At 46.6% G+C, this 25,037-nt stretch overlaps 2 protein-coding genes across 4 annotated transcripts; one reads left to right on the forward strand and one right to left on the reverse strand.

Moving 5' to 3' along the window:
• Window positions 1–405: 405 nt before the first annotated feature.
• On the reverse strand, window positions 406–8,301 carry cdc42ep1a (CDC42 effector protein (Rho GTPase binding) 1a). The gene is made up of 3 exons (XM_077739421.1): window positions 8,163–8,301; window positions 4,397–5,147; window positions 406–1,482 (listed from the first exon to the last, which is right to left on the reverse strand). The coding sequence occupies exons 2-3, from the start codon at window positions 4,860–4,862 to the stop codon at window positions 938–940; spliced, it is 1,011 nt and encodes a 336-aa protein (XP_077595547.1). The 5' UTR covers window positions 4,863–5,147; window positions 8,163–8,301; the 3' UTR covers window positions 406–937.
• A 3,060-nt stretch (window positions 8,302–11,361) lies between these two features.
• Window positions 11,362–24,606, forward strand: tnrc6ba (trinucleotide repeat containing adaptor 6Ba). Of its 3 annotated transcripts, XM_077738754.1 has the most exons (22): window positions 11,363–11,748; window positions 12,734–12,814; window positions 12,981–13,002; window positions 13,232–13,648; window positions 13,716–16,451; window positions 16,544–16,705; window positions 17,735–17,931; window positions 18,024–18,098; window positions 18,581–18,778; window positions 18,909–19,028; window positions 19,156–19,284; window positions 19,640–19,813; window positions 19,910–20,020; window positions 20,106–20,301; window positions 20,377–20,547; window positions 20,631–20,786; window positions 20,859–21,002; window positions 21,083–21,172; window positions 21,250–21,453; window positions 21,528–21,595; window positions 21,667–21,806; window positions 22,291–24,606. In XM_077738754.1, exons 2-22 carry the CDS (start codon window positions 12,758–12,760, stop codon window positions 22,838–22,840), a joined length of 6,117 nt encoding a protein of 2,038 aa, XP_077594880.1. In that variant the 5' UTR covers window positions 11,363–11,748; window positions 12,734–12,757; the 3' UTR covers window positions 22,841–24,606. The 3 variants fall into 3 exon arrangements, with proteins under 3 accessions (XP_077594881.1, XP_077594880.1, XP_077594882.1); XM_077738755.1 differs by lacking the exon at window positions 21,083–21,172 and having other exon boundaries at window positions 11,362–11,748; XM_077738756.1 differs by lacking the exon at window positions 18,909–19,028 and having other exon boundaries at window positions 11,364–11,748.
• The last annotated feature ends 431 nt before the right edge of the window (window positions 24,607–25,037 follow it).

The raw sequence follows: 25,037 nt of genomic DNA on the forward strand, positions 1-25,037 counted from the left end.
AAATTTAAATTTAGTACTTTCCAGCACACATAAAATAAAGTAAGAAAACCACCAATTAGTTATATTTAGTACAAATAAAGCTTCGACATAGAAAAAAAAAAAGTTCCTCAAGTTTTCCTTCATGTTTTTGAAGTCATTCAATAAAGAAATAAAAAAAAATAAAAAAAAGTAAGGCATTGTATTCATTTCTCACCCACTGCATTTTTTTATTATTCAAATAAAAGTATACTATACATCAGGATTTGTTCTGCTTGTGGTAATTTAAAAAAAACAAAAATGGCTTCATCTTAATTTCCAGTTAAAAATATAAGTGTGTCATCTGTATGGAATATTTCAGGACGCATGATAGTCTAAAAGTGCCAATAAATACGCGTTAATAGGCAAATGAGTGGATATTTCAGGCAATAATATACACAATACCATTTATTTATTTACAAATAATAGTATTGGTGTGGATATGCTATTATAATGTTGATAAAATAATTGTTTTTTGTTGACATCCACCAATAGAATTGGTATCACGTCCAAAAATGGAATTGGTGCAACAGTTATAAAAAAATATGGCATTAAAAGTGCACAGGAGGTATACAAAAAAGTCTGCAAAAGTTATAAATTCCTTACATAATTCAACTTAGAACTGTATTTATAATGCTGAAAATTGATGCTATTTGTATAGAGAGATAATTGTCCTCTATTTAAGACATTTAAAGGTTCGCTTAACATTCTCATAAAATGTCAAAGCTAATGTTTTGATTGGAAGTTTAGCCCAAAATTAGCATTTGTTTGGATTTTTTTGCACATTTAAAATCCGTTTGCAGCAAAAAATGGGCCAAAAAATATGGGTCCGATATAATATATCTTCATGAGGAGTGTTCACTATGATTTTTTGGTTATGTGATGACACCCCAAATTTAAAAAAAATGCTCCAAAACTGGTCTCAAACTTTGATTTCCTCCTCATCGTCGTCGTCCATGAAATCGTAGGAAATTTTCTTAACCATCCGCGAACGGCCCGTTTCCGTCTTTTGGCGGCCGCCGTAATGGCGGGCCAGGACGTCCGTCGCGCTCTGGAAACGCTCGCTCTCCATCCTCACCGCCGAATTTCCCGTTTCGGCTTTCCCGGACGTTCCCGCGGCCACAAATTGGTCCACGCCGCCTCCGTCGAGTGCGTCCTTTCCTTCCTCTGGCGAGTCCTTCTCGGATCCTCGGTCCAAGCCCCCCCACAAGTCTCGATCCCGAACGTCGGCGTCCAGTAAGCCAAAGACCTCGCTCATGAGGGAAGGGCCCAAGTCCAAGTGGAAGGCCTCTAACGAGGCGAAGGAGCCGGAAAAAGCGCGGGATTCGGGGTCATAGGTCACGACGGTGGAGGAGCGGGCCGTCCAATCGGTGGAGTCGGTCACGGAGGCGTCGTGGGGAGGGACGGACGGTTGTTGGCGCTCGGAGCGGGATGGACGGGGCAGCGTGACAAATCCAGACTCCAAACCTGAGAAGAAAAAAAAAATGTATGTTCCATTTATCATATTTTTATCATGGTGAATTTGTCTTGATTTATTGGGAGGAGGCTTAAACTCATTCAAATATTATTCTTATTATTTGTGAGTGTGAATGTATACATATATGCAGATTTTTAGTAAGGCTACAACAAATAATAACTCCATTATTGCGTTGCTCTTAGATTTTCGCAATTTAACAATACAGCCACCAGGTGGCAGTCTAACACAATAAATCAATAGGACCAAAAGTCGTATAAACAATTTTCAAATGATCAAATTCAAACACATTTTTTTGGAATTCTTTGAAAAGAAACGACCTAAATTTAGTACTTAGTATTTATTATTTCAATTATTAAAAAATGTAATTAGATTTAGAATCATTTAATATGCACTATGTATTTCTTAAATTCAGTTTTATTTATTACTACATATTTAAACAATTGCTTACTTTTGGAGAATTTTAAATGATATATATATATTTTTTATATCCGAATGAAAAATGATAGTAGGACCCCTTTCTCTCACATGAATGTAAAAAAAACATTTAAGAAACAAAATGATAAATACTACACGTCAACATTCCAACTATTTTAAGACAGACATGAGACAGAACATGTTAGCTAGATTAGATTTATGTTGCTGCAGAAGTAAGATTTATGCTTCTAACGCACACCCGCACATTCTCAAAGGTAAGTGTGCTGTTAATGTGGCTCATTCCAAGACTGACTTGATCATTTTACGGCCGGCCGTGTCTGGATGTCTGCCTTTTATCGGCTGCACAGAATATAATAGCATTGTGATGTCACAACCAGAATGTGGACGTTCCCTGTGGCCTTGTTTTGGCTGGAAAAAAAAACCTGATATAAAGGCATAAGACTAGGCTTTACTTTCAAACTATTCCACAAAATGTAGCTTTTCATAAAGTGCAATACTATGTGTCCTGTGAGTGCAATCAGTGGATTGACATCAGGTGCTTCTCTTGCCCAACCCCCGTCGCCTCAAGTTTGTCGGCTTGAGCCAAAATCTTCCTGCCAAGCCCCAGTGGCCCAACCCCCGTCCATTCAATTTTATCAGCTATGTATCTGTCGGATGGCCCTGCCTGCTATAAACTGTCAAAAGCTACTGCCCCCACCCACCCACATCATCCCCCTACACCATCCCAACCCCCATCAGTTCAACTTTTTCACCTATGTATGTGCCTTTGTCATCTTTGCAAAGCGACCCCTGCCTCCTATAAACTGTCAGGAGCCAATTCGAGACTTTCTTTTACCTATTTAAAATGTGTGCCATCAAAGTGCAAACTTTGGACCATTTTGAACCATTTAAGAGCACTTTTGTTAAAATTATATTTCACATATTTCATTCTACACAGCTGTGTAATGATGAGAATAAAGGCTTTTGATTTGATATACAGGCATAGCATCCCATAATAGTAGGCTTTCATTTCAAACTATTCCTCAAAATGTAGCTTTTCATAAAGTGCAATACTAAGTGTCCTGCAAGTGCAATCAGTGGATCGCCATCAGCTGCTTCTTCTTGCCCAACCCCCGTCGCTTCAAGTTCAGGCAGGGGATGGTTTTGCAGAGGTGAAAAAGTTGAATTGATGGGGGTTGGGATGTCTTGGGGGGATGGTGTGGGGAGGTGGTGTGGGGAGGTGGTGTGGGCTTTTTTTCCATCAAGCATTGACCAACATTGACCGACTGAGCTGACCGACAAACTTGAAGCGACGGGGGTTGAGCAGAAGAAGCAGCTGATGCCGATCCAGTGATTGCACTCGCAGGACACTCAGTATTGCACTTTATGAAAAGCTAACTTTTGTGGAATAGTTTGAAATGAAAGCCTACTATTATGGGATGCTATGCCTGCATATCAAATCAAAAGCCTTTATTATCATCATATGCAGATGTGTAGAATGAAATGAGTGAAATATAATTTAACAAAAGTGCTCTTAAATGGGTCAAAATGGTCAAAAGTTTGCACTTTGATGGCACATATTTGAAGTAGGTAAAAAAAGTCTCGAATTGGCTATTGACAATTCATACAAGGCATGGTGTCTTTGCAAAGGTGACAAAGGCACATACATAGGTGAAAAAGTTGAACTGATGGGGGTTGGGATGTCGTGGGAGGAGGGAGGGGGTAGTAGCTTTTGGCTCAAGACGTCCAGCACCGACCGAGCTGACAAATTTTGAACCAGCGGGGGTTGGGCAGAAGAGGCAGCTGATGCCGATCCACTGATTGCACTTGCAGGACACTTAGTATTGTGCAAAGTTTTGCTCTGTTGATGTTGAATCAAAGCACTCACTTTTGGCTTTTTTTTAGTTTTCCCAGCCTTGTTAAATACATGCCTAGTCTTATGGGATGCTACATCTTCCCTCATATGTCCAATGCTTCAATTTTTTTGAAGGCGCCCGCTCACTCTTCAATGGTCAAAGGTTTGTGGTTTATTGGCTTTTGTTTGAAATAAATAAAACAAAAAGTCTTGAACTGGCTTTTGACAGTTTATACCAGGCAGGGTCCATAAGGGTAGATACATAGCTGACAAAATGGAATGGACGGGGGTTGGGTCGGCTGTGGCTTGGGAGGAAGATTTTGGCTCAAGCCGACAAACTTGAAGCAACGGGGGTTGGGCAAGAAGAAGCAGCTGATGCCGATCCACTGATTGCACTTGCAGGACACTTAGTATTGCACTTTATGAAAAGCTACATTTTGTGGAATAGATTGAATGTCTTACAGGATGTTATACCTTTATATAAAATCAAAAGCCATTATAGTCATCATTACACAGCCGTGTTGAATGAAATATGTGAAATATCATTCAACAAAAGTGCTCTTAAATAAGTAAAAATTGTCAAAATCCAATCTGACTCGGACAGATGGAGAAACGTTATACGTTTTTTTTCTTACCGTACGAACTGGTCCGCTCCGCCGGCGTGCTCTGAGAACCCGAAAAGAGCGTCTTTGCCACGGGGGTGCCGTTACACATGTCCACATCCAGCCTCGGGAGCGAGACGGCATTCTTGATGATGGGGGAGACGGCCGGGGGAGGGAAGGACGTATCCTTGGAGACGTCCCGTCCCCGGTGGTCCGAACCCCTGCGGATCTGTCGGAGGGTCCTGGAGAAAAAAGCCCCCAGTTTTCCGTCGGGGGCGCCGTCGGACTCCGTCTCCCCATTGGCCGAGCCGCCGCCGTGGTTGCTGAGGAAGGATGTGTCCCCAAAGACCTCGCCGCCACGCCCCACGTGCATGGTGTGGCGGAAATCGCCCAGCGGGGGGCTGATCATGTCCGCCGTCAGGTCGGTTTTCAGGCGCCGTTTGCCGTGGGATGGCGTCACCAGACCTTTTAGGCCCGAGAGCTTTTCCTGGAGATTCATTGAGCGAAAAAAATGTCCCGTCTTGTCCAAATGGGGAATGTGAAGGACTACAAAAATGGAAACAAGGGGACGGAAATCTTATCCACGTTTATCGTAGGCAAGCCAAAGTTTGTCCCAGTCTTTGCCGGGCATGGTCGAATGGCGGGATGGGACGGACGTCAATTTTGGCAGATTTGAGCGCCGTCAAGTCCTCGCTGGTTTTTGGCGTGGTCCGCGTTGGCTCCAAAATGGCTCCCAGTCCAGCTGCCAATACTTTTGTGGTCGTCGCGGCGGGCGTGGGAGCGTCTATGTGGGGGCAAAAACAAGGAGACAGAGTCTGTCTTTAAAACTGATGGATGTTGGACAGCGTTCGGTGAAAAAAAGACAGTAAAACTGCACTGGGTGCAAAGTGACAAGCTAGCTAGCGACATATAGCAGAGTGCTAATTCATTGAGATTTTATTCCCAAAAACTGGTCGCCTGCCGACACCATGATGGACGTCCAATCATTAATGAAGCACTGTTACTATTAATGTCATACTAAAACGACATCATTAGTAGTATATGTGTATGTGTACATATATGTGCAACATGCTTTTTTATTTATATATTTATTCATTAACTTACTTATGACCTATAGGGTGTCTTTTGCTGTGTCTGTATTCACACCCTCTTGCTACCGTGACAGGGAAATGTCCCAGATACGGGACGAATAAAGTTATCCAATCCAATCCCTTTTCAGATTCCGCATCTCCTCAGCAGGGTCCCTTGGGCAGGCCTTTTAGCCAGAGCCGAGGGGCATCTGGAAGCGAGAGGCGGAGGAAGGAAACACGCCGCATACCAGCGCTGAGCCCAGCGCAGTCTAATACAGAAAAAAAAAAAGGGGGGCACGTGTCCTCGCGGAAAAGACTACGTGACTCGAAGGGACATTGGCGGGCTCAAAGAAGTAGGAAAATTGTTCAAATCCGTGGCCAAGATTACGTTTATTTGCTGAATTGGACCATTTTTGTCTCATTTTCACAATTATAATAGCGAGGGTGCACCTTGGCCAGAGGAAGAACACATTTCATTTTCCCTAGACGTCCCTAGATGACCATTCATGTGCCGCCAAGTAATGCTCGTTTTATGATTAATTTTGAAAGTCCATGTCTGACACTCAACGTCCAATCATTTTGAACCGTGGATTGGACGCCGATGCCTGATTAACAATGATGTCATTATAGTATTATTAGTATCGGTGGAACCCGAGTGATAACCCGCCGGATTAAGGAGAATAGCCTTGATGGAGATTTTACAGTTGTAATCCACTGGGTGACCTTTGACCTTTGGCGCAGAAACCACCATTCCGTGACTTCCGCTCGTTAAATACGAACGGCGTTTCTACGTGTTTACGTGTTTGCCAGGTCGCATAAACACGGTTTCTGGGAGCAGGATAATTAGCAACGCAAGCTATCAACAGCCTGTAAAAACATACGCTAATACTTTTAATACCATAATCCTAGTAGCGGTCTGCCTGGGGGCGCTAGAGGGGGGCCTGAAGAGGGACATACCCCCCGATAATCCTTTAAATCTTCATCTTTGTTATACCAAGGCTACTTTGGCGACCGTTTTAGAGCCATTTTAGTTTCGTCAAGCATGGAATGTGTCGTTTTCTCCCATTGGTTGTCGTTTAGTGACCACATCTCGTCACCGATTGGACGGGAAGAGGGAAAATTCGGGAAAAGTCTACGTAGGAAACATGACAGGCTCCAAATGAATGGACTTTGTCAGTGTCTCGCGTCCTTGGGGCTCTAACTCGGCCAACCAGGTGAACAAACATGCCAGATAAGGCCACATTTTTCCCACTCTTTGACAAATATCCAGGATGCGTTCAAGTCTATTTGTTTTTTCCAAATCCCATTATGACTTTATACAACTCAAAGACCCCCCACTCCTATTTTTAGCCCCCCCAACTCTGATTCTCAAGAAATTGTCAAACATTTCTAGTGAAGTAGACTCCTTCCAGAGTGTAAAACTGGAAGATGAAAGCTGGCGTTCCCATTTCCCAGCGACCATAAACGCATCCTCGTAAAAGAAATAAGAGCCTGAGTGCTTTAAAGAAAAATGAAAACATTGGAAATTACAGCGTTGGTACCAGAACGGCCTTGACTTGTAACTCGAAACTCGGGCTCTATTTGCATGCCTTAAATTAAGTGGACGGGCGGGGGCGGGGCTTGACGAGCCATCGGTGGCGGTGGTGACACGGTCGCCGTGTTGGAGGAGGGGGGGGGGGGATGCTGGGGAATCTGGCGTTGTGGAGACAAATAAAGCAAGAGGTGGTCAAATTTTGCACCTCTGACTTGTCGCTTGCGTCAATGACGCTTGGAGGTCGCAAAGGTCGACGCTTCAAAGGAATGCCAGTCGCAGGTTTGAAAAAAAAGAAGCTAAAAGTGTAAAAAATGGACTCTCTGTGTCTGCAATAAAGTCGAAGAAAATGACATCGTCATCTTATACTTGTGAAAAAATGACTTTTCAAGACAAAGTCAAACAAATCAACCGTTTTTCTGTGATGGGATGGCGCATAGATGGATGGATGGATGGATGGCCATTTGGTGTTTTAATTAGCAAGCCTAATTGCCCTTTGGCGAGGATGGCGTGGAATGTGACGCCGGAGCATCAATGGGAAATCCTGTCAGACAAAATGTGTCGTTACGTCGGGATCGCCGACAGAGGAATTTCGGGAACTAGAAGACAATCATGCTCTCATCTTGATTTGACAACAGTATTACCATCCCAAATACCAGGATTTTTATTGGAGTGTCTTTGCCTTTTTTTACACATTAGCTGACTATTGACCATTCCAGATGACCAATTTATATGAAGTTGGAGGTTTAGCAGCGAATTCAACAATCACCATTTATATATTTATATGTTTATTTATTCATGGTTATTTATATATTTATTTTTATTTTAATGTTTAAATTTTGAACATGTATTTATTTTTAGTGTTATTTTTTATTTATTTATTAACTTAATTATGACCTATTTATTTACCTCTAAAATGGCTTTTGCTGTGTCTGTATTCTCACCCTCTTGCTACTGTGGCAGAGAAATTTCCCGATTACGGTATGAATAAAGTTATCCAGAATTTGGAGCTTCCCACCATGATTTGAGGACCACAGCAAAAAAAAAAAAAAAAGGGTAGCCCAGATCTCTTAACCGTCAGTCAGGACGGAAAACATGACCTGGTAGCAAAAGTCCACTTTTGAAAACGTCAAATGGCAATCCATGAATGACAGATGGAAGACAAATCAGACAAAAAAAATGAAGACTAGCAACTCACCCAAAAACTGAAGAAAGACGGGCAAAAGTCACAAAGGCAGTTTTTCCTCAAAATCCAAATCCAGCGCAAGTTGGTCCGTGTGTGCAGTGGTTCCACGGAGCGGTCGCGCTTACTGCTGCCGTGTGTGTGTGTCTTACCAATGTGTGTGTGTGTGTATGCAGAAGCCGAGGACAAGAAAAGTGGGCGGTCCTTTGGGTCCGACGGCGCTCTAATGAGCGGGCCCCCGTCGGGGGTCCTGGCCGACTGCAATGGACCGCAAGAATCCAAATGGTTTCCTCCAAACTACACTAACGCCTTGGGATACGAGCTCAATCCCCGTACGCCAATGTGCTCGTATCTCAAATCAGTTTTTCCCGATAGAAAATAAAGAAATACAAAATGAATCTGATCCAAATGTCAAGGTATGCCGTACTGGAATTATTACAAGAAATAATGGGTGGAAATGGAGCTGTCCTCCAGCCCAGCAGGGGGCGCTATCGAAAATCGTTTGTTAGCCACTGTATCACTTGATTTTTTTTGTCTGAAGCAATAATTCATTGGATGTTGGTCTCTAGAATGTCCAGAACGTGTCATACTCCTCCTCCTCCTCCCTCTTCCTCTTGTGAAAACATTCATGCGGGGGTGTTGTAGCACAGCAGTTGTTGCCGCCTCTCAGCAACTTGTCAAAAAAGGCCTTTTGGGAGGACATAAAAGTCACACTTTGCAACTTTTATATGACGTCGGCTTCAATTTTGGGAACAATTCTTGCCACCATGATGACCAAAAAGACTTTTTTTAAACTGTGTTCTGATTGGCCCAATAAGGAGACGAGAATTCTACTTTTACACACACACACACACACATCCTTTTCTGTGGGTGTGCCGTTTGACCACAGGAATGACCCCCGCAAAAAAAAAATTAAGCCACAGCACTTTTCCCACCGACTTTTTTATTTTATTTTTGCACTGATAGCCATTTTACAAAGCGTTTTTTTTTATTTTATTTAGGTTGTCATTCAAGTAAACTCCCCCAAAGCATTTTTGAATGAGAATCTGGTGTGGACTGATTTTAAAAAAAGGCATTTATAAAACAAGGGAGGTATTTGAGAAAGTCATTTTAGTTCCAATTGCAGCTAAACTCTGTTATTTAGAAGCCACTGGCTTTACCAGAATAGAAACTTGTTGGCGAGCCAGTCAAATCGCGTCAAAACACGATAGGTCGCCGTCCCATTCAAAAGTAAACAAATTCATCATTTGTCATTTCTTTCGTCAAGTCTTATCATATTTTTCCATTCCGGCGTGTTTGCCTAAGCTTTTTTTGATGTTAGTTCACATGGCAAACATATTAAAATGTTGATTTAAAACTCATAAATCAACTTACAACAACTTTTTTTGCCATAGTCATCTCCGTTGTGCTTGCCATCCCTTTTATGGCCATTTTTTTCCCTGCCTTATTATTTTTTTTAAGGACGGAGACATTTTTCTTTTCCTGGCACGGCAACAGCCCGCCACGCTCGGCTCCTATTGGTCGAGCATTTTCTGGCCACGGTGGACATCCAGAAAGAGATTTTTGGATCAAGTTGGAAATTGCGTGCCAACGCGTGTGCAGAAGTGGCCAGAAAAAGTCGGCCATTTTTGCGCCCTGGCGTCTTGGCGCCATTTCCTGTTTAAGTCTCGCGCGTCCTCACAATGGGCCATTGTTTGGTCCGCCCGCCACACTTCCTGTCGACTCAGAATTGACGGAAATGAAGACGCGGTGGAAAACAAACGGCGGCGGACGCCTTAAGTTCTCCACCCACCGCCGGGAGTTCTTGAGTTTAAGGCATTATAAAGCATTTATGCTAGTAATTAGCCTAGTAACGACAACAAAGGGAAGAAAAGCAGCTAGGCTAATGCCACACATTTTAATGCGATGAGGGAATGGAGTAGCGTGGTTTTTTAGATGTTCCCATATGTGTTTTGTTGCGCATGCCCACTGGAAAAAAAAGTGATTGATGGGAGCCACGAGGAATGTTTAGTCTTCAGCGGCTCGGAATGGTCTGCCCCAACGACCCCAGCGGACCGCCAGAACACCTCCCGAAGCCATCAGATGTCACCTTATCTAAACTAGGAGAGCAGGAGAGGAGCCTCCTCCTCCTCTCCCTCCTCTTCCTCCTCCTCCTCCATCATAACGTTCATCTGGCTCTCCATCGTAAACCAAATGAAGTCCACACGGCCTATTTGGACCGCAACAGGGCCAGATTGGCATTTCCTGTGGGCGGAGCCATTGAGCAGACGCATTCTTGGGCCAGTCACCTTCACTTCCTGTCTCCGCGAGCGCCGTACTAAAATCCAGGAGCTTGTAGAAGTGCTTTATACGTCAATTTCTCAAGAATACCGATTTGTACGGGCGTTTTAATTCGTAAATACACCCCAACAAGGCGGTTGGGTGAACATAAATCACAGTCATTTGCAGGCAGAGAAAATATAGGCCTTTTTCGGGGTGCTCGGACGTTTGGTCCCCGGTCTTTTGGTCCATTTTGGTCGCTGGTCTTTTGGTGACAGAGTTTACTGTTGAAACCAGCTCTCAAAATTATATTCAGGAGAGAGTTTAATATCTAAGTACTGTTTAATATCTTAGTACATTTGACCGGCGACCAAAAGACCGGTGACCAAACGTCCGGTGACCATTCGTGAAATGAATTGTTGTACTTTTTCCAGTTTATTCTTTGAATGATATATAACTTTATTTTTTTTATTGCTTAAGGCCCCTGCAATTCAGGGTATCCCAGGCTCCAGCACCCCTGCGACCCGTGTTAGGATAAGCAGTTCAGAAAATGAATGAATTTAAAAAAACTACAACTTTTTTTTCCATAAAAACTGCAACAATCAAGTGAATATTTGTTGTGTGTTTACGCCATCTAGTGGTTGAAATGGGACAACATGACTTGCACAAAACTTTTTTTTAAATTGTCAGCCTGTCAATAGCAGTCAAGAAAGACACTGATATATTATTGCCAAATAAAATAGATAATCAAAGCATTTTCCTCACGAGTAACTGTACATTCACCATTTCTAAAAAAATAAAATAAATAAAAAACAAATCAATATAAATGCAATGTCATCGCTCCACAACATTTTTGTAACAAGTTAGCTTGTTTTCTTTCTGCCAACTCATGCAAAATAAAAAAGAGAGACTTTTACAAAAAGTATTTAGCCACTTGGACAAAGTTTTTGAAGGTGAAAAGTGTATTTTGATGCGTCCCTCTCGTTCCAGGGCAGCCAGTCAGAGAGCTTCCACGCAGCTGCCGCTGGCTGCTAGCCATTGGAGACTCTTCTCGCTGAGTAGCAAAATGGCCGCCCGTCTAGCGACTGACTCCACGGAGCTTTGAAATTCAACATTTCTCTCCCATTTTTTTCCTCGACGCAGCTCCAAACGCATGACCTGTTTACTGGCCAGTGCCGTGTCTTTGGCGTGTTTTCATGAAAGTTCATTTACTTGACGTACTCGCTCAGGCGTCGCTTGTTCTTGTAGCTTCGACGAATGCCTCAGAAAGCTAAAAAGAAAAAACGCACTGAAGCACTTTAGCAGAAAGCTGGATAGCTTTTCTTCATATGTGATTACTGAGGTGAGTGTCTAATAGCTGTTGCTTATTTTGACACTCGGACGAATGCATGTAAATGCGCCAAAATGCAGCTTTGTCATGATATTGCGTCTCGATAGCTCATTTGTTGCTAACGCAGTTAGCCTAGTGCTACTTGTAGCTGTCAATGGGAAATTAGCTTGCCTTGCTAATGCTCACTGGCATGATTTCTGGCCACATTAAACTAATATTTGCTTTATAACACGGTGAGTGACAACCGACTAAGGTGTTTTCTCTGGGTGTTAATATATCCGCAGTCAAGATAATGACACCCACTCGTTTCAGCTACATGCGGGGGCCACTGTATATCTATCATAATACTGCTTTATATCTTCTATAAAGGGTATATACAAAGAATATATCACACCGACCCCTTCATGTTGAGCTTAATAAACACTCTATATTTTTAAATACTTTGCTTTGGGGTATAGACACGTCAAAAATGTAGTTTTGTGACATTAGACAGCTCAATTCTGCTATTGGTGCATTGAATGGAAGCTTAATAGGCAACGCTATTATGTTAAATCGTGATTGAATACAAGTCATTTCAACAAAGTAGACGATAAAATAGTGGCTGTCATTTCTGAGAATGCTACCAGAACAATTACGCTCTTTTTGAAATGACCACTGGTGTTTTGCAGACATGACTTTGTCCTTCATGGACGCTACATTTGTCCTCTTTAACGTTAGTGCACACTAAAGTTAACATTTCTAGTTTTTAATGGATACACTGTCATTCTGCACATAACATATGTTGGGCCAGCTGCCTCTGAATATTAATGCAGCAAGGTACGGAAAAAGACAAAATGTCATCAGATGCTTGACAGGATGACGAGGCTGCCTAAATTTAAAGAGGATGATCATTGTGGCCCTCATGTTAAATGTTATTCTTGGCTTTTCCACCTATATATAATATTTCTGTATACATTCCTTATGTATAATGATGGTTTGTTGTTTTTGAACTTTGTAGAAGAAACGACTGGAGCAGTAGTTCATGGAAGACAAGAAAAGGAAGAAAGAAGATAAAAGGAAAAGGGAAGCCTCTCAGAAGGTATGTTTCACTTTATGCTTTGTTTTTGTTGACTAAAAACGGTCAAATTTAGTCTATAACTCCAAATGAATATCCCATTCTGATTCAACTCGTCTAATTTTTTGAATACAAATGTCTAATGGAGCGTGACAAAATGTGTTCATATCTGTTTATGTCTTTATTTTAGGTTACAGAACAAAAAAACAAAGGTAAGCCATTCCCTCATCTAGAAAAATGAAATTTGATACCTTACAAGTCAAAGAGCCTCATCTAATCTGACCATTATATTTCATTTAATTTAAAATTGCATTTTTACTTTTACATGTCATTGTTGGTAAAAACTAACTTGATATGCATCCACTTTTAGTTTCAAATAAGTGGTACAAGTCCATTTTTTCTGGCTATTAAGTGCATTTTTCCCTCCATTTTGTCTTTCAGGACTAGATTTGAGCAAGCAGGCATCTGTCCATCCTCCTGGCGCCCCCAGCAGCTCGGCCTCTCCCAGTCCCGGAGCCGTCCCCTCGGGGGCCCCGTCTCCAGCCACATCGGGCCCCGGCTGCGCTGCCGCCCAGTCGCAGGGTGGCAACAATGCCAAGCGCCTGGCCGTGGCCAACGGACAGCCCGCCTCCGCTTCCGCCGCTTCTTCCTGCGCCGGCGTTCCGGGGAGCGCGGGCGGCGGCGGTGGGGCGGCCCAGCAACAAGCCCGCTACATGCCGAGAGAAGTGCCGCCCAGATTCCGCTGCCAGCAGGACCATAAAGTGCTACTGAAAAGGGGTCAGCCGCCATTGTCCTCCATGCTGCTGGGAGGGGGAGGCAGCGGGGAAGGCTCCGGTGCAAATGCGGCGGCCATCTCAGGTAGGAATTGCGCCCGTTGAAAACACATGACATTCCCTCTCTTAACTAAAGTGTGTGATCCTCTCAGATCCCGGTGCGGCTACCTCCTCATTGGCTCTCCCCTCGTCATCCGTCGCTGCTTCTACCACTACTTCTAATTATGCAAATTCCACGTGGGGCACAAGCTTAGGCAACCAGGCCTCCTCTCAGGGCAGGGAGAAGGTGATTGTAGATGGGAACGACCTGGAAGAGTGGCCCAGCATTGCCGGAAGTGATGGAGGAGGAGGAGCTTCTTTGGCTGTGGCCGGAGGGGGAGGCGGCTTAAACGGCCCAAGCGGCAACAACAACGGAATGCCTGTGAACAGCATTAGTGCCTCTGGCAGCCAGTCCTCGTCCACTTCCTTGTTCTCTTTGCCCAATGAATGTATGCAGTCGTCCGCTAGTGTGGCCTGGGGGACGGCTGCCGCCCACCAGGGTCACCTCGGAGGAGGAGGAGGAAATGCAGTAGCTTCGGCTGGGCCCGCATTACAGCAGTCGGCTTCTGCCTCCAAAGCCGGCGTCGTCCCGGCGAGCCACGATGCTAGTGGCCTCGTTGACAGGGGCGGGGGCGGCGGGATTCCGGTTGCCAACTTTAACCCAAATGCCAACCCTTCGGCCTGGCCCGCTTTAGTGCAACAGGAAGGGCCCGGTGGAGGGGAAGGAGGCCCGTCTTCCTTCCACCATCAGGGTCCCGGGGGGAATTTATCTGCCAACAACAATTCTGCTTCCGTCGGGGCAAAGGCCACGGCGGACGGGGTGCTAGGGGCTCACCAAGCTTTTTATGTCAATCAATCCAACCCTCCTCATCAGCACCAACTTCACCAAATGCAATCCAGAGACCGAGAAATGGCGGCGGGGAAGTGGGATGGCCAATCGGCGGGACCAAAAATCGCAGGAGAGGAGGAGGGAGCCGGCGACGACCACAATCTGCTTTCCTCGTGGAGGCGCCAGAACCCTTACCCTGCGCCCAATTCCAAAACGGGTGCCCCCGGGACCGATGGATGGGAGGGCGACGGGTCCGCGGGTTGGGCTTATCCGGGGCCCTCTGCCGGGGTTCACTCTTGGGGTGCTGCTGGAACAAATGATGGTCAAACTCAGGGAGGGTGGGGGGCGTCAGGGGTAGGAGTAGAAAAGGGGGTGTCTGGCGGCGTGGACTGGGGTGCCAGCTCCTGCGCCGCCGGGGAAGTCGGTGGGGGGGCCTGTAGTAGTAATAGCAGCAGTAGCGGATGCAGCACGGCTGCCAATCCGGCCGTGGCCTCCAGCACCCTCAACAGAGCTTGGGACAATCAGAAAGGAGAAGGAGAGACGGGGGAATGGTGCGAACGGGGCGCAGGAGGAGCAGGATCCAGCGGCGGAAATTCCAGATGCGAAAGGGATCAGAACGGCGGACGACCCCGCCGCCAGACGCCCGATACCGAAGCCGCCTTACAGAGCCTGCTGGGCCGCCCCGATCTGGATCCACGGGTACTCTCCAACACGGGCTGGGGCCAAACGCAGATTAGACAAAACACCTCCTGGGATCTGGAAGGTCAGGCGGAACACAACAAGAGTGCCAAACACCCCACGTCCCTTGGAAATTCTTCTCAGTATTCCAGAGGCCCCGTAGGGGATTCCAATAGACCCGGGGTCCATCCTCCCTGTCTTTCATCTGCTGGCTCCTCGGGGGAGGCCTGGGAGTCTAGCAGTAGCAGCAGTAGCAGCGGCGGGGCCTCTTTAAATGGGAGAGCCCCGCCTCCTTCGGCCCCCAATGTGACTAATCATGGCGTCTCGCAATCTGGTCCGGCTGTCGCCGGGGGTACTGGCGGCGGCGGCGGTGGAACGGGACCACCGCTACATAACCAGCAAGGGAAAGCTAGCGGCTGGGGTGCCGTAGATAATCAAGAGACCAAAGGGTGGGCGAATGAAGAATGGAGAACCAATCGAGGGAATGGCGGCGGTTGGGGGGGTGCTATGGGCCAACAAGGAAACCCCGCCAGCGCAGGCTGGGGAGGGGGGAATGACGACAGGGGGGCCGGCTGGAAAGAAATGGGCGGGGAAGGCCGAGGCGGTGGCTGGGGCTCGGGGCAGAAGGTTGGGGCAGGTAGGGACTGGGGGGAGCAAGATTCCAAATCAAATAATGGCGGCACTTGGGAAGACCCATCCAAGAATGGAGGAAGGAATTCGGCCGGGGATTCCGGGGCTTGGGGGAGTTGGGACGACGAAGCTCAGCGGAGATCTTGGGGGGCCGGTGGCGGTGGCGGTGGCGGGACTGCCTCCAAAGCCCACCCCACTTGGAGCGCAGGAAATAAAATGCAGCAAATGCCAAACAGCCAGTCGGCCTCAATCACGGGCCTGCAGGCACAACAGCAACAATCACAAGGCCGCAATCAGCCCACGCACTTGCCGCAAGCTTTGGACCAAGGGGCTATGCAAGGGCACCCCGCCGGGAGAAAAGCCATCTCCCAAAGCCAGAACCAAAACTCAGGCTGGACCTCGGGACCCATCCCAGCTTGTCACGCTATCGGCTCAAGTGGATCTGAAACGAGTGGCTGGGAGGAACCTTCCCCGCCGTCTTCCAACAGGAAAAATGAAATTGACGATGGAACGTCGGCATGGGGAGACCCCACGCATTACAACTACAAGCCGGTCAATCTGTGGGACAAGAACAGCAACCCCGCTGGTCCGACTCAACCTCAACGGGGACCTTCGCCTCAAACGCAGCAGCTAAACCGACCCGCCCCGGGACCCCCGGGTGGTGGCAGGGACTTTAGCGCTGGTCATGGACAAGGAAAGCCCGCTGCCATTGGTGAGTGGAACAAAGAAGACTTGGCAAGCAGGTCTTGATGAGACCTTAACCATTGTCAATATGCATGTTCTAACAAAGTGTGTTTTCTGCAGGTTCTTCAGGTTGGGGTGGGACGCCTCCAGCCAGTCCCACGGTAGATAACGGCACATCCGCTTGGGGAAAACCCACAGACGTACCTTCTGGATGGGGAGAACCCGATGACGCTGGGGGGAAATCAGGATGGGGAAACCCTCCCTCCAACTCGCTTAAAGCTGGTGAGGCTACCTTACGTTATCCAGACACAATTCATTTCTTGGCGCTATGCTAGAAACCCCTTGTAGAAACCCCTTCTAAAGAGGAAAGCTTTCCACAATACTAAGTGTGCTCCAAGTGCAATCAGTGGATCGGCATCAGCTGCTTCTTTCAGCCCAACCCCCGTCGCTTCAAGTTTGTCGGTCAGCTCGCTCGGTGGACGGCTCGAGCCAAAAGCTCCCTCCCTCCCTCCATCCCAACCCCCATCAGTTCAACTTTTTCACCTATGTATGTGCCTTTTTCACCTCTGCAAAGCAACCCCTGCCTGGTATAAACGGTCAAAAGCCATTTTTAAAACTTTTTTTTTACCTACTTCAAACGAGGGCCATCAAAGTGCAAACTTTTGACTATTTTGACCCATTTAAGAGCACCTTTGTTGAATGATATTTCACATATTTCATTCTACACAGCTGTGTAATGATGCCAAAAATGGCTTTTGATTTTATATAAAGGCCTAGCATCCCATAAGACTAGGCTTTCATTTGAAACTATTCCACAAAATGTAGCTTTTCATAAAGAGCAATACTGAGTGTCCTGCGAGTGCAATCAGTGGATTGGAGTCAGCTGCTTGTTTCAGCCCAACCCCCGCTGGTTCAAGATTTGTCAGCTCGGTCGGTGCTGGACGTCTTGAGCCAAAAGCTACTACCCCCACCCTCCTCCCACGACATCCCAACCCCCATCAGTTCAACTTTTTCACCTATGTATGTGCCTTTTTCACCTCTGCAAAACCATCCCCTGCCTTGTATAAACTGTCAAAATGCAGTTCAAAACTTTTTTTTTGGACCTATTTCAAACATGGGCCATCAAAGTGCAAACTTTTGACACCATCCCTCCACACCAGGGGTAGGGAACCTATGGGTCGGGAGCCACATGTGGCTCTTATGACGGGTGCATATGTCTCTTTGCCCTTGACCATAGTCTTATACTAGTAAACATCAATGAAATTGGTTCAATTGGCATGACTATACTGACAGAGATGATCTTCTCAACAGGATCCAAGTCTATGCAAGACAGCTGGGGGGACAAAGAGGGCTCCGTCACGGCATCCCGTCACTCCAGCTGGGAGGACGAGGAGGAAAGTGGGAGCATGTGGAACAGCGCCGGCTCCCAGGGTAGCGGCTCGTCTTGGGGTCAGGGGAGCACCGGTGGATGGGCTCAGAGCCACAATGTCAAGAAGGCTAGCAACAAGGTTGGTTGCCCAAATGGGACATTTACCACAATGTTGCTTGAAAAAAATAAAGTCAATTCACCATTAATACAAAATCATTCCATCTCATGCAGGGCCCACTCAAGGTTGGCGGAGGAGATTCCTGGATGAGCCCCATGAACAGACAATTTTCAAATATGGGGCTTCTGGTAAGTCAGTTTAACGTTTTTTGATGTCGTTTCTGCATCATAGGCTTTTTGCCAGAAACGTGAGCTCGGTCACAGGTGTCAAAGTGGCGGCTTGGGGGCCAAATGTGGCCCGCCACATCATTTTGTGTGGCCCGGGAAAGTCAACTGTGACTTTCTGTTTTAGGATGAAATTCAAATGAAGAGTATAGATGGATATTACATTGCCTGATTTTCCCCCTTTTAAATCAAATATTGTCATTTTTTAGTCCATGTTTTCAGTTCAAAAATCATTTTGTAAAATCTAAAAATATATTTAAAAAAAGCTCAAATAAATATGGTTTTAGATCTATAAAAAACAGAATATCCAGGCCCTTTAATCCATTTATAACCCTTTAACTGCTATACCTCCATTCTTTAGTTAGCCTCTTTCACAAGCTAGCCATCTAAAAGCTGACTTGCGCTGTAAAAGAAAAATAATGACAATATCTTCTTCTTTTGGACAGAATGACGATCAGACCGGAGGAGCAAACATGGATCTGACTTCGGGTGCTCTCCAGGAGAAAAAGATAGAGCTGGAAAAACGAGCCATGGGAATGATGGATTACAACGGAGACGCCAGAAAAGCCAGAGGCGGATTGGCTTATCGTTGCCCCGTTTCCAAAGAGGCGGCGGCTGGAGACACAGTTTCTTTCTATGACAAGGTACGCTCTCCTCCATTTTCCCCCCAAACGTGGCGATGGCAGTCTTCACACTTTCCCTTTTCTCCTCCGTTTTGACGGCAACCCCCTTTTCCTTCATTCCCTTCTGTGGTACTTGTTGTCGTTGGGGTAGAGCTCGCTCTCCACCAATCAGGATGGGTACCTCGGGGAGGACGCTCCTTGCTCTGTGTTCTCACCAGCCACTGCCTACAAGGCCCATTCCCTCTTCAATCACACTATCCCTTTTAGACAAGTAAGATAACTCCTCCTCTTGTATCTATCCTCCCATCTTGGAAGCTCCATCCGCGTCGTTTTCTGTATTTGTCACCATTCATCGGTTGTCTTGGTGAAACTGAATTTTTCATTTTTTGGGGTCACAGGGCGGCCACAATCTCCTGGGCAGTAGTGGAGGGATGTCTCAGAGCCGACACCAGCCCGGCAACGTCCCGACCGTCAACGCGTCCCCAGGGATACGAGCACAAGTGCCTCATCAGTTCCTGTCACCGCAGGTGCGCATAATTTAACCTTCTTTACCGTATTTTACCTCATATAGGCCGTATTTGTTGCAAAAAAATATGACTGAATTGAGGGTATGGCTTATATGCACATAAATTAGAATTGGTGTCAAAGTGGTGGCCCGGGGGCCAAATCTGGCCCGCCGCATCATTTTGTGCGGCCCGAAAAAGTCGATCAAGATTTTGTTTTAGGATCAAATTAAAATGAAGAGTATAGATGTATTTTAATTTTTCAGATTTTTTTCCCCTTTTTTTAATGAATAATTATCTTTTTTAATCTGTTTCTTTTTGTTTTTAGTTCAAAAATCATTTTGTAAAACCAAAAAATATATATATATATTTCCTTTAGGTGCCGAGCTCCATGCTGAAGCAGATGCCTCCTCCCAGCGGGAGCGTCGGAGGAGTGGCAGGAGTGGGCGGCGTTGGCAGTGGCGTTGGCGGTGGCGTGTTCCCTCCCCAACTTTCCCCCCAGCAAATTGCCATGCTCAGCAGCATTTACCCACCGCACATCCAGTTTCAATTGGTGAGCATTGTATCCTAAAATTTAGCTCTCAAGTGATTTGCAGCTTCTTTTGCAGTCCACTTTTAATGATATTCACCATCCATTCCATTTTTTTAGGCCTGTCAGCTCCTCCTTCAACAGCAGCAACAGCAGCAGCCTCAACAGCAGCTTCTGCAAAACCAGAGAAAGTTTCCACCCAACGTGCGGCAGCAAGCTGACCCTCAACAGGTACAACTCTTAAAAACCTCATTTTGGAAAGAAAAAAAAACACATATCGATGGACTTATGTTGTTTTTTGGTGCCTTTTTGACAGTTGGCTCGAATCATGGCAATAGTCCAACAACAACAACGGCAGCAAGTGGGCGGGACTTTAGGTGGCAACATCAAACTCTCGCCCTCCCATCACGGAGGAGGCGGTGCCAAATTACACGGGGGCGACTCCCTACCCCACCAGGGCCTGGCGGCATCCGTGGCGGATCTGCACCAGAAAACGCTGGGACCCTACTCTAGTAAGCCCCTCCTCCGCCGCCCGCGGTCCGTAGTTTACCCACCCCTAATTTAATGCCATTTTACTCCATGTGCAGGCTTTAGCTCTGGCGTGAACCTCCCGGGTCTGGGGGAGCTGGGCGGCTCTGTGGTGGGGCCGCCCGGCGCTCTGAAGGACATGGGCGCTCAACAATCGCGCTTTAAATGGATGATGGAAGGCCACGCCTCCCCGGACACGTCCTCGCCGGAAAACGCATTCCACAAAAATGGTCAGTAAGACTTTTGTTCTGGTCACATAGCCACAGATTTTGACAGACGGCCGTGTTTATGATACCAACTCTGATTGGTCCAGGCCCCGTCAACCCCATGAAGATGGCGGGGGGCTCGCCCTACTCGCAGTACGACATGATTGTCGGGGACGCACAAGGCGGCGGCGGCGGTAATTGGCATCGCACTCCCGGCAAGATGAGTAGCAACAAGCCTAGCGCGGCGCCCAGCTGGCCTCCCGGTAAGCGCTCTGGCTTTTTTGGTTACTAAGCAACCGGGTTTGATAAGCGTCTCCCGTTTCCCGGTCTTCCAGAGTTCCAGCCCGGCGTTCCCTGGAAGGGAATCGATCGTGTCGACCCCGAAACGGACCCGTACATGACGCCAGGGAGCATGATGGGGAATACCGCTTCTCCGGGCCTCAATGACAGCGAGCACCAGTTGTTACAAGACAATTCCGGTTAGTGGCCGCCATTGTTTGCACTGCGCTTTTGCACGTACGCATAAAACACAAACAAAAGCAAATGTACCATTTTCCAGATTCCATCCCCCCCCTCAACACCTTACTGCCTTCACCTGGTGCCTGGCCCTACAGTGCCTCCGATCCCCTCAACCACGCACACAACTCGGGTACAAAAGCCCACTGGTGCTCTCTCCTCATTGGCCAGCGACTTCAACGCCCCTCCCCTCCCTTTTGTCTCCAACAGCAAAGTACACAGACTACAAGAGCGGATGGCCCCCCGAGCCCATCGGGCACAAGTCCTGGAAGGCCAGTCGCGGCAACAACCAGGCGCAGATGTCCCGCCCACCTCCGGGCTTAGCCAGTCACAAGCAGATATCGTCCACGCCGTGGTCCTCCGGCGCCCCGCGACTGGCCGGCAGGGGGTGGAGCAGTGGTTCGGGCAGTGCCGGTAAAGTCCAAAATGCTCGTATTTGCAAGAAATGGAAAAGGTTATGGATTTTAAAAACGATATTTTGTCCGAAGGTGTGGCGTGGAGCGATGGCAGCTCGCGGGAAAGTTGCTGGTTGGTGCTCAGCAATCTCACGCCGCAGGTAAGTTGACGGTCGCCGTCGGACCAAGCTCCTCCCCCCCAAGTGACTGGATGTTTTTTTTTTTGGTTCAGATTGACGGCTCCACGCTTCGGACCATCTGCATGCAACACGGCCCCCTGTTGACCTTTCACCTGGGATTGACCCAGGGCAGTGCACTTATCCGTTACGGTTCCAAACAGGAAGCGGCCAAGGCTCAGAGTGCTCTCCACATGTAAGACTTTTTCATTTCTTAACAGAATATTTGATCCATTCAATGACGGGTGTCAAAGTGGTGGCCCGGGGGCCGAATGTGGCCCGCCGTATCATTTTGGGTGGCCCGATTTTTTTTTTTTTATAAATGGATTAAAAGCTCCGAATATTCCGTTTTTTCATGGATCTCAATGTTTATTTTTGCTTTTTTAAAATATCTTTTTAGGATTTTTGATCTAAAAACAGAAAAAAATGATTAAACATTTACAATTATCGATTTGAAAGGGGGAAAATCAGGAAATTTAATATAAATCTATACTATTTGATCCTAAAACAGAAATTCACGATTGACTTTCCCGGGCCGCCCAAAACGATACGGCGGCCCAAATTTGGCCCCCGGGCCGCCACTTTGACACCTGTGTTTCAATCGATACAATGTTGTGGTTAGCCTTTTGTGGCAAAATGCTTTCCCTAGCCTGACTTTGAATTTGTCATGTTTTGGACAGGTGCGTTTTGGGCAACACCACCATTTTGGCCGAATTTGTCAGCGAGGAGGACGTGGCCCGATACATCGCACATTCCCAAGCCGGAGCGGGGAGCAACGCCGCCACCGCCACTGGCTCCGTCCCGTCCTCGACGGTGTCCGCTAACGGCGGCGGGGGCGCCTGCGACCTCTCCTCCACGGCCACGGCGGGAGGCGGCGGCGTTGGCGAGGGAGGCTCCTCCTCCTCCTCGGCAGGTACGAGCGTCCCATCCGGGCATTCCGAATCCTCCTGGCAGAATTTGGAAGGCCCGGGCGGCTCGTCGGAACAGTCGGCCGCCCCCGCCTTGGGCATCTTCTCCCAGTGGAGCGCCAACGGCGCCGGAGCGGGGGCCGAGGCGGGCCGCCAAGCTCTGTGGGGCAGCGTGGGTGGAATGGGCGTGGCCGGCGGCGCCGGCGGCTACCCAGCTAGTAGCCTGTGGGCCTCTCCGGTACTGGAAGATCGCCACCAGATGGGCAGCCCGGCCTCGCTGCTACCGGGGGACCTCCTGGGAGGGGGCGCCGACTCCATCTGACGTGTGGCCGGCCATCTTGGAAACAACAACAAAAAAATGAATGGTCCCCGCATGGCGCTGGATTTCCACGCGAATGGAAGCGACACGGGTCTCCCGTCAAGGCCACATGCAATACATTGTCTGCCCCGTGACATCATCCAAGACCAGAGTGAAACTTGAAGCGCCCACTTGTGTCTTTTTACACCCCTTGGCCCCGCCCCCAATCACTCAGGCATGTACTGTGACGGCCTCACGTCAACGCGTTTTGCTCTCTCGGTGTGCCACGTTTGTCTTCACCACCCTAAAAGCACCCTCCTCCTCCTCCTTTTTTGTATTTAATGTCGACGACTTGCAAGACTGAGCCTTCTTAGACCCGGAGTACTTAAGTTCTCATGTTCACAAGCTTGATAAAAGGATTTGAAGTGCGTCTGGTCCACCAGGTTCGGGAGGGGGGGGACCACCACGGCGCCTCACTCGCTCTCAACTGGACCAGCGGCAACCTTTTTTTTTTTTTTTTTTAAAGGAGTTGAGGCGCTCCCCCTTCCCCTCCTCTACCTTGGAGGAAATGCCATCAACATGGGACCCACCCAGGGTTAAAAAAAATAAGAAAAAAAGACAAAAAAATGACAAAAAAAAAAACAAACCAACTTAGCCAAACTTGCACTATATGCCTCTGGGGGTTTGTTGTTGACTCACCCAATACAAATCCCTCCACAACTCGACACCGACCTTACAGGATGACTTGTAATGTTACGTCAGCAGTGGCCTTGGCCCACTTACACACACAACTACACACATAAATACAAGTTACACACTGCTCTTTGCAAAACACTGATCTCCATACGGTTGTCTCTGTTTGAAGAGAAACGTGAAACTTTGTCCATCGAGATCTCTCTGTTCCCCAAACACTGACCTCGCTATTGTATTTTTCTTCTTCTTGTTGTTGTTGTTATTGTTGTTGTTTTCCTCCTTTCAAAGAAATCAACTGAGTTGTTATTCTAATGACGTCAATATCCATGACGATGCTCACTTATTTTCAAGGTGCCCTCCTCTTCCTCCTCTTCCTCGCCTTGCGTGTGCGTGGTGCATGACGTTGACGGTATGACCGAGAAAAAAAAAAAAAGAGGATGTACAATGTGATGCTATTTAGGAAGAGTGTGTTCAGGCTACAGTGTTGAATGTGCTTTTTTGTGTCCATGAGAGATTCTTTCAAGCGCACTTGCTTTGGAAAAACTTATCTGCTTCAGTCAGGGAAGTGAAAAGATGTTTATCTGACAGCTTGGCTTTTTTTTTTTTTGAGAATGTGTGTGTAAGTGTGTGTTTGTGTGTGTGTGAGCACCAGACATTGTGATAGCTGAAAAGTTCGAAAACATTGGCACTATTGCATATGTCTCTTAATTTGTGTTTTTTTTTTTAAAGCAGTGTTTTTGTTCACGTTTGTTGTTTTTCTTTTTGCTCTATGAAATTAAAGATGATTTGTTTTTAAGACTAAGCAACCAATTGAAGGCATTTGTATTGAAATGTCCAAATCCGAAGCCCCAAGCTCAGCTGGAAACTGAAACGGTGTTTTTTACAGACACGTTAAAAGACAGTCGCTGTAATGTTTTACAGTTTTTTTTTTGTTTTTTTTTGGGATGTTATGTATCAATTTAAATTAAGTCTGTCTTTATCACTCCTGTTGAGGATGTTTTGTTTATTTCAGATGTTACAAAAAGGAGAGGAAATTAATTTAAAGTGGAGAAGAACAAGATAATAAAGGTTGAAATAAATGCCCTTGTTGTTCTTGATTTGACCTTTTCATTCATTTCATTTCTGTTTATTTGACCTTTCCAGCATTTTAAATTCAGGTCCTCAATAATGACATTATTCGACAACCCACCAAAATTAAAAAAAGATGTCTTATTGCATCAAAAGATGTCACCTTAAATATTTTCTTTTTAAATCAAGGTGCTGGTGTGCTAGAGGACGCCAATAACCCCAGCTGCATCATGTTTTTTTCTGTTAAATGATTTAGGTTTTGATTCCGTGAAGTATTATCATTAAAAAACACACTGATGTGTAATAGGCACTACAATTAAGTGCATATTTCTAAAATGACACAAATAGAGTTATATGTCATACAAATTTTCGTCCTAAATATATTTATTTTTCCCTGAACTTTTCACAAACACGACAGATATGTTTATTGGAGCGGGAAACAGGAAGTCAACCTTGTTTA

Source organism: Stigmatopora nigra, chromosome 18, assembly GCF_051989575.1.
Source record: "Stigmatopora nigra isolate UIUO_SnigA chromosome 18, RoL_Snig_1.1, whole genome shotgun sequence".
Classification (NCBI taxonomy): domain Eukaryota; kingdom Metazoa; phylum Chordata; class Actinopteri; order Syngnathiformes; family Syngnathidae; genus Stigmatopora; species Stigmatopora nigra.

What these genes read in the sequence shown, in the direction of transcription:
- cdc42ep1a (XM_077739421.1), bottom strand. Translation starts at nt 4,862, where the DNA reads ATGAATCTCCAGGAAAAGCTCTCGGGCCTAAAAGGTCTGGTGACGCCA. An exon ending in GGAGCGGACCAGTTCGTACG is followed by an intron (nt 1,483 to 4,396) that starts GTAAGAAAAAAA and finishes TTTTCTTCTCAG; the next exon opens with GTTTGGAGTCTGGATTTGTC.
- tnrc6ba (XM_077738754.1), top strand. Translation starts at nt 12,758, where the DNA reads ATGGAAGACAAGAAAAGGAAGAAAGAAGATAAAAGGAAAAGGGAAGCC. An exon ending in CAGTTTCTTTCTATGACAAG is followed by an intron (nt 18,779 to 18,908) that starts GTACGCTCTCCT and finishes TCGTTGGGGTAG; the next exon opens with AGCTCGCTCTCCACCAATCA. An exon ending in GGCGCCCAGCTGGCCTCCCG is followed by an intron (nt 20,787 to 20,858) that starts GTAAGCGCTCTG and finishes CCGGTCTTCCAG; the next exon opens with AGTTCCAGCCCGGCGTTCCC.